This window comes from Artibeus jamaicensis, unplaced genomic scaffold (genome assembly GCF_021234435.1).
Source record: "Artibeus jamaicensis isolate MK-2021 breed Jamaican fruit bat unplaced genomic scaffold, CSHL_Jam_final scaffold_3222, whole genome shotgun sequence".
Taxonomy (NCBI): Eukaryota; Metazoa; Chordata; class Mammalia; order Chiroptera; family Phyllostomidae; genus Artibeus; species Artibeus jamaicensis.
Window position 1 is genome coordinate 4,022,568 of NW_026522038.1, and position 10,170 is coordinate 4,032,737.

Sequence of the window (10,170 nt, forward strand, 5' to 3'; positions counted from 1 at the left end):
ACTGAGTAGGAAGGAAAAAGGGCTCCTGGACAGGGACAACAGAGTGGTGATTGTGGAGGTGGGGGCATGTAAGGGGATTAAATGGTAATAAAAATACAATAAAATCATTAAAATAGAAGCAAAGAAAAACAATGAAAAGAAGCAAATACAAAAATATCAGAAAAATACAATAAAAATAAATAAAAAATAAAAATTATATAAGTCTCAAATTTAATAACCAGTGCAGCAATCCAGTGTCCCACCCCCACCATGTGGTCGGCATGTGCTGGGTGCTTTGACTTAACCTCTCTCCAATCTTTGTGTCAGCAAGGTAGACATTGTTATCTCCACTTTCAGATTAGGGAGTTGAGACTCAGAAGGTCGAATGATTTGCTCAAGGCCACACAGCTGCATTGGGGTCGAGTTAGGAGATTTAAATTTTGTGTCTCTTCTAGTTTGCCTAACACCTGGGCTACCTGCTATAGTTCTCTCTTTTCAAATCTCCTTCCTTAAGAATTTTGTGTTTATTCTATTCTTCATACTGCCAAGCTAGTCTCTTGCAAGTCTGGCTGAGACTGAGCCTCAGCTGCTTTTCCTGGAGAAAGTTTGAGGTTTCACAGTCAAACCAAAAAAAAAAAAAAAAAGCCACCGATGCAGCAGCATTTAGCTGATATGTTAGCTCCCTTTTACGTGAAAAAGTCCAGAAATGTCAGTTAGTCTCTTTAGGAGACTGAGTATAGAACTAATGGGTGACATTGCAAGAATAAACATGGAACACAGGAATGCCAACTCCTCCAGGCAGGCCGCCAGGAATCAGCCTCCCTGGGAACTGGCAGGCCTCAGGAGCCACATGGCTGCCTGGTGCTTTGTCAATGAGATTCCTTTCTTTCTGGCTTAACTCTGGGACTGGGGGATACGGCAGCAGGCTAGTAGCAAGCAACCTTAGATAATATGGATGATCAATTTTTTAAGGAAATGGAAGTAAAACAATGTTTAATTTGATATTATGTTTGGTATTTGGAATGTTTAAAAAGTGAAGTATACTGAGGTTTTCATGACATTCTGTCTCGTAGCCCTGAAATTCCTCCCAGCGCATTGTCTTCTGATGAAAGAGTTCTGTGGCAGGTTTTGTGGCAAGGGTGACTGCTACTGTAAAAGCCAGCCCAGCCTTCTCTGGGAAAAAGAGCTACCTTCTTTTCTGGAAAGCAAAATAACTTGAGAATTTTCCTGCGTCTGAAATTGTAGGCCTTAGAGCAGAGGCTTGGATAGCAAGGCTCCTGAGACTGAACTGCTCTGCCTGGGAAAAGGGAAGGAGTCCTTGCTCCGGAGATGAAGGGCTCCAGGGGAGACTAGGAAGAGAGAGACGAGGATCAGAAGGGGCAGTCAGGGTCAGTGCGAAACAAAAGGTCAAGGAGAGCAGGGCTGTCTGCTGCATCCATACGGAGTTTATCCTGAGACTGCTGTGGAAATTGGGGGGGCAGGGCAGGATCCCAAAACTGAGTCCGCAGGGCAGAGTGGGGACGAGGATTCAGCAGACCGGAGCCTGTGGTAGAGATGACCAGAAGAAACGAGCCCTCTGGCCACTCCTGGGACTTCTTCCACAATCTGCACAGGCGTTTGTAGGTACTGCTTCCCAGGTGCTGAGGGCCCAGGGAGGGCCCTAGGTGGGGGACGGTCTGGAGAGTTAGCCTTCCTGTCTCTTGTCTTCATCTTGAGCATCTCTCTTTTTTAATTTGTTTTCATTTTCTTCTTTTTTAAATACCTATTTTTATTTTTTTAAAAAGTAACATTTTAACTGCTTCTGACATACAGTATTATATTAGTTTCAGGTGTACAATATAACAATTAGATATTTATATACATTGCAAAGTGATCACCCCGGTAAGTCTAGTACCCATCTGACACCATATATAGTTATTACATTACTATTGACTATATTTCCTGTAACACTGCTTTTGTTTTAGGGAAATCGTGGTGGAAGAAATAGGGTTCTGCAGCGGGCATTCCCCAGTGCAGCTGGGCTGTGTGCTCAGAGGAGGGTCGAAGCCCCTGCCGCCGCGGGAGGAGCCCGTTGGGCCGTGCTAAGCGTCAGTAACGTCTTTCATCTTGAGTAAATCTACGATGGCGTCAGCAGTGTGCTCCAGTTCCTAGGACTTTACAAGAAATCTGGAAAACTTGTGTTCTTGGGTTTGCACAACGCAGGCAAAACCACTCTTCTACATGTGTTCAAAGAGGACAGATTGGGCCAACGTGTTTCAACATCACATCTGACATCAGAAGAGCTGACGATTGCTGGAATGACTTTTACAACTTTTGATCTTGGTGGGCATGAGCAAGCATGTCCACCATGTCGGGTTTGGAAAAATTATCTCCCAGCAATTAATGGGACTGTCTTTCTGGTGGATTATGCAGATCATCCTCACCTCACAGAATCCAAAGCTGAACTTAATGTGTCAATAACTGATGAAACAGTATCCAATGTGCCAATCCTTACCTTGGGTAACAAAATTGACAGATCAAACGCAATCAATGAAGAAAAACTCCATAAGACGTTTGGACTTTATGGACAGACCACAGGAAGGGGGACTGTGACCCTGAAGGCGCTGAACCCCTGCCCCATGGAAGTGTTCAGGTACAGTGTGCTCAGGAGACAAGGCTATAGCAAGGGCATCTGCTGGGTCTCCCAGAATGTTGACTGATATTTGGACAGTGAAAATAAGAGAGTTTTACTTCTCTTGACTGATCCTATTCCCAGCTTCCTCATGAACTTTTCTAACAGAACAAGGAAAGCTCCCCACAAGCGTGTCTGGCGTTGAGAAGCCAAGAGTGTCCGTCAGCTCTCTCAGCGCCCATTGCTCTTGCCACACTGTCAGGAGGCAACACTGCCCCATGTGCGGGTGCAGCGAGCACCCCAGGACTTGGGAGCTGGCAGGATTTTCTGGGTAAAGCTGTGTGCCATCATGGGACACCTGCAAAGAAAAACATGTCTCCCCACTGTGGTTGAATAAAAAAAAGTGATTCTATTTTCTAAAGAAAGCGTTGTTAATGTAGTTGGTTTCCCTTCTAACTATTTGAGTTTGTAATGTACTTGGTCCAGAGTTTTCTATTCCTTTTTTTAAAATCTAGTGAATGGCATATAGATACTTCATAAAATTATGCACAGATACATGCTGGAGGCCAGAGCTCAGTCACTCAGTCCTGTAGAGTTAGCAGGCTGGGGGGAGAAGCCCCCCTGCCTGTCTGACTGCCCTGTGGCAGGCGGCAGCGCCTTGTGCACAGAGCAGGGAAGGGCAGAGCCCTGGCTTTGCAGTTGCAGCAGTTTTGATTGTGGCGAGTGAGGGTTATTCCTCATCACAGAGTGTAGAGCAGATTGCTCACTGTGGAGGAGTTAATTACAGAGTGAGTTATCATTATTATGACTTATAAAGTCACACATTTCAGCCAGCCTGCTTTTAATGAACTGTGGTAAAGTTTTATTTCTCCTCATAGCACCTTTTTCATTTTCGGTTATAAAGGGTGACTTTTGCCTCCTCTCGAGAGCACTGAGGACACCTCCTATGTTGTCATGCAACCCACTGCCGGTGTGTCAGATTCTGTGCAATCCATTGCACATATTTTGGGGGGGATTTTTCTGAATAGGAGAGTCATACAGGTTAAAGTTAACAGGTTAAAGGCTCTTAATTCTGTGATTTGAAAACTTAAAAATCTGGTATTGTAGCATTTGGTTGAATCTAGGAAAGGTTTGCTCAGTGGACTTTAAGTTTTCCCCTTGCAGAATTTGGTCTCTTTACTGGGCTGTTTATGAGCTTTTTTTAAAATCAGTTATCAATTTTTTGGTGTTTAAAAGTTAACATTTGTAGCTTCTCCAGATTGTGCATGTGTGTGAAATTGCCTCTCTCCATTCCAGAATAAGCTGGAGAAACTCTAACCTAAGAGCTGTTGCTTTCGAGCCGGCATCACTTACTGTCGGTAAATGGTTGGCTCAGAAGCCAGCACGTCCCCAGGAGTGTGATGAGGATGGTTGTTACTGCTTTCTGTTTTATCAATGCCTTGGTGACATTGGATTTGGGTGATCTTAACCAGTTTTCTACCCTTGCAGTGAAAGTGATGGGATTGGAAGTGGTCTTAAGGTGGGAGGGTATGTTCGTTCATTTTTCCTTTAATGAAAAATTAGAGGTAGTTTCCTCAAAATTGAAAATTGTGATGATGGTGCTCATTTGAAGAGGATTGAATTCAGTAGATTCTTGCTTATAATGGGAAGGAAAGGGACGTGTAAATAACATACTCTGGGGTTGAGAGAGCATTGCTCTTCAGTTGGATTCTTCGTCGTTAGCCACGTCTTCAGCGCTATTGGGAAAGCATGTTCACTGCCGTGTACCAAATGCAGAGGCCCAGTGGGGAATGAGTCTGGAGTGAACGTGGCTTTCACATATGAGCAAGCATAGCTGGATGAAGATAGTTGTTGATTTGGAAAGGGGTTGAAGCCTTAAGTGAACAAGTCTATCTAACCGTGAGTTAGTTAACTTGCACACTTTTAATTTGCTTTGGCTGAAGGTAACCCATACTTCTCTATCCAGAGACATGAGAAGTATGATTGCTTCGGGGTTAGTTTTCTTGTTCTTTTTTTCCCCCTGTTTCCCCCTAATCACTTTGTAGCAGGCTAGAAACCTCTGGATTCTACGCAGAGCAGCTCTTTGTGAAAGTGGCTTCTTTCGGCCACTGGAGAAAGAAGGGATTGAAAAGTCAAATAGCACCAGTTTCTATAATAACAGAGCAGAAAGAAGCTGCTGTGAGGAGCTCGGCCCCTAACAGCGAGGGTCAGACCTCTGTACAGGAACTGCCAGGACTGGAAGCTTTTCACTCTGTGTTATCAGAGTGCATACACGTCCTATTTCGGGAAGAGTAAACAGTCATTTACAAAAGAAGGGCAATCTGTAGCCTAAGCATTTTAATACACAGTTAAAACACATGAATGAAAAGAAATAAGGTTCCAGAGACAGACTGACTTGAAACTGAAACTGAGCTTTGTTTCAACTGCTTAACCCACCTGGGCCATGGTTTTCTTACATACAAAGGAACTGGCAGGACACAGGATTATGGGGAGGTTTAGGTAAGGGACATGTCATACGTGGGTTAGAGTTCAGGTCCTGGGGTCAGACTGTGTGATTCAAGTCCTGGCCCCACTGTTTGCTGGCTGTATGACTTTGGGGTGTGAGTCAACCTCCTCTTACGGAGACTAGAGCAAGTAGGTGTTGAGAGGATCAAATGAGATCATAAGGTAAAGCACTTAAAACAGAGCCTGACATCATGACAGCAAGTGTTTCATTAGTGTTAGCGTTCTTGTTGTTAATGTATATATTACTTATATATAGACATGTCTAGTCGTGGTAGTGCATTAATTAATAGCTTTTGCTGTTTAACTTTATAGAAATAAAGACCTGAGAATTCCCATGCTATCCATTCCTCTTTTTCCCGCAGGAATTAACTAAAAGAAAATCAACTGATCACATATATTAGTTATTAAGGTTTATAGAAACTTTAAGCATCTCTCTCCTCACTTTAAGACCTCTGGCTGAAGGGATTTAAAATGCTCTTAATACATAAGTACATTTTATTTTAAAAAGACACTGTCAATTCTAGGAAATTTACCCCATGTTTTTCTTTGAACTTCAACAACCTCTTTGTAATTTGAACCCCAGTCTTCACGCTCCCCCTCTGGAGAGCACACACAGCTTTTAATGTTTCTCAGTTTTCTCATGTTTAAATTTGTTTCCCTATTGTTGCTTTAAGAATTAGAATTCAGATTCAATGTTATACTAATTAACAGGGTTTTTAAAAGTGGGTTCGGAATAGGAAGCAGCGTTCCAGCCCCCTCCACTGTGGAGCAGAGAGACCTTTGGTGCTGCAGCTGAGAGACCCCCTCCTGTGACAGAGTGGAGCTCGGTGGGAGAGACAGGACCGTGATGGCCCAGGGTCTGAGTTCAAGGCCTGACCCTGAGCTAATGAGTGAGCCCTTGGTCAAGCCATTCAATTTTTCCCTCTGGTTTCATCAGGTAAAATAGGGTAACTGACCCTGAGGGAATCAGGGAGGAAGGGTAGATAAATTATCTGTATAGTCCTGGCACTTGGTGAATGCTCTGTGAGGGCTGGTTCCTGCCCTTAACTTGCTTTGGTGAGTTATCTCAGGCCCCCGCACCAGACTTTCCCATGCCCGGTTCAGAACGTAGTGAAATCCAGTGTGGAAATTCCAGGAAGGGTTCAGTGTTGGTGGCTTGTGGCATGCTCAACCCTAAAAAGATGCCATAGAGCATGACCTCCTAATCTAGAATCAAATTGCTTCTGAGTCTCCGGATGATATTCTCACGGCTCCTTACTCCTTGACAGCTCTGGCTGGAGTGAGAGATCTGGCGAGACAATGGGAAACTGCTGCCTGGAGCTGGGTTCTAGCCCTGCTGGGAAAATTTTCCAGAGCTGAGAGACCAGAGGAAGAGGCCGACAATATGATTGCACAAAGAGTTTACTAAGGGAAATCACGTACTCGGTGTGTCCCTGGCAGCCTCAAGATATCCTCCTTGTCGGGTGGCAGGTGCTAAAGGGCGAAAGGGTTATATAGAACAGGGCGGAACAGATAAGGGGACTGCCCAGGCAAGGGAAAATGTCTCCCACGCCTGCTCAGGGCAGGGCAATGGCCTCTTGTAGGAATCTGCACAAAACCACAAGTTGCGGGCCGTGGGGGAGAAGAAGACTGGCCAGTCTCTGAGGGGACTTGGAAGAAGCAATCTCTGTTCCACCCCAGATCTAACTGGCACGTCCTGCTGTGCTCAGGCAGTGGTCACATTCCGGAACAGTCTTTGCTCTCAGCGTCCCCATCCTCACTTTCTATGGGACTCAGCCAGACACGTCACTCTCCCGAGTTTGTTTTTATAGATTTAGATGACATTGTAAATGTGAAAGGATGTTTAAATTAAGGAATGTGAGAAAAATACATTACTTTATGTTATGCTGATAATAATGGTAATGGTAATAAATCCTCAGAGCTTACCTAGAGCTTGCTTTTGCTTCCTTGAGGCACCATGTGAGTGACCTCAGGCATCACATTCTTTTTGTTCTGGTTTGTTTGTTTTACAATGGTGGTGACATCTGGGCAGGTTCTGTATAAAAGGAAGCTCGGAAAATGCATATTAGTCAAATTTTGATAATTATTAGCCACAGTAAATGATTTGAGGAGGAAGAAAGAGATTTGGGGGGCAGTTATCATGTGGGGTTAAACTGTCCATGTGCCTTAAATTTGGATAACATAAGAGAATGTAGAAGGGGCTTATTTTTAGGGCCAGATGTTGTAGATCCTTGATTTAAAACTCAGAAATGAATATGAAAATACACTTTATTTCTTAATGTCTGCTGATTTTGGAATTCTCGAGTTACTTTTTCATTTGCCCCTCAGTAAATACACACAGTCCCTGGCAGAGGCTGAGGGCGGAAGTGCGCACCGTTGGCCTCGGTGTGACCGCGGCTTTCTCGGAGTGTCCGGACCGGCCAGTTGGACTGTCAGCTGCTCCGTGTGCGGGAACCCCCTCGTCCCATGCCTGTCCCCTGGGGGGTCACCAGGGTCCAGAGTCACCCCCCCCCATTACAGGAGCCAGCCCTTGCATTCCAGTCCACTCCCCGGCAGGTCCCTGTTCTGCCTGAACAGTGTCATTGGTATTATATTTCTAGCTCTTTTTCGTATGAAATATTGTAATGTAAAATGCTCATATGCAGAAACAAACTCATTTGCAAGTGTACCAGAACATTTGCTAAACTCCAGTCAGAGGGTCTTCACTTGCTGAGAAAAGCTTAATTCAGGGCTCAAAAGGCGTGACAGTAACATTAAAGCACTTTTTTCCTGTTGAAGATCTGTGAGTTTGAGAGCTGGTTCACGATTTCTCCTTGGTTCTCCCCTCAACACTCTCTTCGTGCCTCCAGTAGAGAGGGTATTTTATGCTCCCCGGATGTGCTGATGTGTTGGTTTTGTTCAGACAGATGAAAACACCTCCAGGGCAGGAGCTTCTTCTCGTCCTCTTTGTCCCGGCTTTGTAGGTTGTGTGCTACTGGTTTTGACTTGAATAAAACGTGGCGGTGGGAAAACAGGTTGAGAAAAAAATAGTAAGCAAATTTCACTTTTTGAACGTCATTAAGTAATTTTATAATAATTGAATTTTTAGAACTTGTTATCAATTCAATGAAAGGGACTTTGTCAAATGCAATATCGCTGTTTTTTAAAAAGGCATTTACATAATTTATTTGATTTTAAAAAGTCGGGAATTTGTGGACACTCAGTCAAGTTCTTTCTGCCAGTTTTCAAATAAGTGGGTCTTTCTGGGGCTAATATTTTGTTTGAAATATAATTCTTTATGTTAATTAGCACTCAGATTTCTCGCTATTATCAAGTATATATCTTTCTTTGGATTTACTGGAAAAATCTGCTAGCTGTGTATATCGGGTTTTGTTCTCATCTTTATGCTGTTCGGATTTGGGACTTGTAGAAATATTTGCTTTGCTTATTTGTTGGCCTTTTGATACTGTTTTCTTAAAACAAGAGGACATTATTTGAGAGATAAGATGTATGTGCAAAGGAAATACATTTCACGCAAGTGAATTAGATTTGGGGCCACTAACGTAACCAGAGGGACTTGCAACTGTATTTCTTTATCCTACCTGAGCTTCCACGGAACCAGGCCCAAGGGCGCTGAAGGACGCATAACTTTTCTGGGCATTCCAGGTCTGCCCTCTGTTGGTGAGAGGTGCTGTCAAAATGCCTTTATCTCTCAGAATTCTGCATTACATTGAAATAAATGTTATTGATTAGGCATAGTTTTTATGGGCAGTTCAGCATGAACAAAGTAGAAAACCCTTTACAAACTCAAAATCAGATTATAATTTTTCTTTTTGTAATACTTGTAGTTAATGCCAGAATCCAGATTGGGGAAAAGCTAAAGAAAAATAGACGCAGCCCTAGCTGGGAAGTTCAGTTGGTTAGAGTGTTGTCCCGATATGCCAGGGCTGTGGGTTTGCTTTCTAGTCAGGGCACATACCAGAGGCAAGCAATTAATGCCTAAATAAATGGAACTTAACAGGGTTCACCCACTGACATTTTCATAACTTAAGAACTGTTTTAGGTAAATAACAGTGAAAATCACAAGTTAGCCATCTCTTTGTCCCCGTTGTTTGGCTTGTAGACTTCAGTGCAGTTTGACGTATAAGTAAATTCCTGGGTTAGCTACACAAAAATCTGTTTTTAATAAGCAACCTCAAAGAATCCCAAAACCAAAGCTTTTTTTTTTTATTACAAAGCCCTCTTTTGAAAAAGCATCCAGCAGAAACAAACAATGTGTTATATGCCAAACCCTTTATTTCTAGAGCACTCCCAGAAAATTACTCATGTGTCACTGCAGTTTTCCGGGTACCATGAAGAGCAAAGCTCCCAGGCCATTGGTGCCTGTATGCCTATGTTCAGTTTGCTTTTTCTTTTCGGCCCACCTGTTATGGATTGAATTATGTCTCTACCTCCCCCCACAAAGAGGGGGGGAGGGGGGAGATAGAGACATATTGCAGTCGAAATGCCCCAGTGCCTGCAGGAATGTGATCTTATTTTTGAAAATAGAGTGTTTGTAGATGATCAAGTTAAGACGGGGTCATCAGGGTGGACCGTAAACTAACATGAGTGAGTCTGTATAAAAAGGGGAAGTCTGGTCACAAAGACAGACAGGTAAAAAGGGAAGACCAAATGGAGACACAGGGAGAATGGCATCTACCAACCGAGGAACACCTGAGGTTACCAGACACTCAGAACCCCTTGAAACTGTCAAGATGCCAGTTTTCTGTTTGTATGTTTACTTCATGGTTCCCCATATGTACCCCAACATACATCTGTATGTTTTACCTCCATTTCTACACTTCTCAGTCAGATTTTGGTTTTCTGACAGCCTGAACGTTGCATTCCATAGTGTCTTGGAATACACTGAGAACAATTAATTCCTCCTTATATTTCACTGACACTGTGTTCCCTCAGGAGAGTTCTGCTTGCTTAAATTTTGTATGTGGAGGTGGCCTCCGCACTTCAGAAGAGAAGTCCAGTGTGAGTTTAAAATATAATTACTCTTAGGAGGTGCTCTGCAGAAAAGTGCTCTGCATCGCGGAGTATGATTAAAT

At 43.4% G+C, this 10,170-nt stretch overlaps 1 protein-coding gene across 1 annotated transcript; it reads left to right on the forward strand.

The window, feature by feature from the left end:
• Positions 1–2,096: 2,096 nt before the first annotated feature.
• On the forward strand, positions 2,097–2,728 carry LOC119061441 (GTP-binding protein SAR1a-like; the record flags this gene model as incomplete). The annotated part of the gene is made up of 1 exon (XM_037161996.2): positions 2,097–2,728. A coding segment is annotated over one exon (582 nt), but the record flags the coding sequence as incomplete, so codon positions are not given.
• Between the last annotated feature and the right edge of the window lie 7,442 nt (positions 2,729–10,170).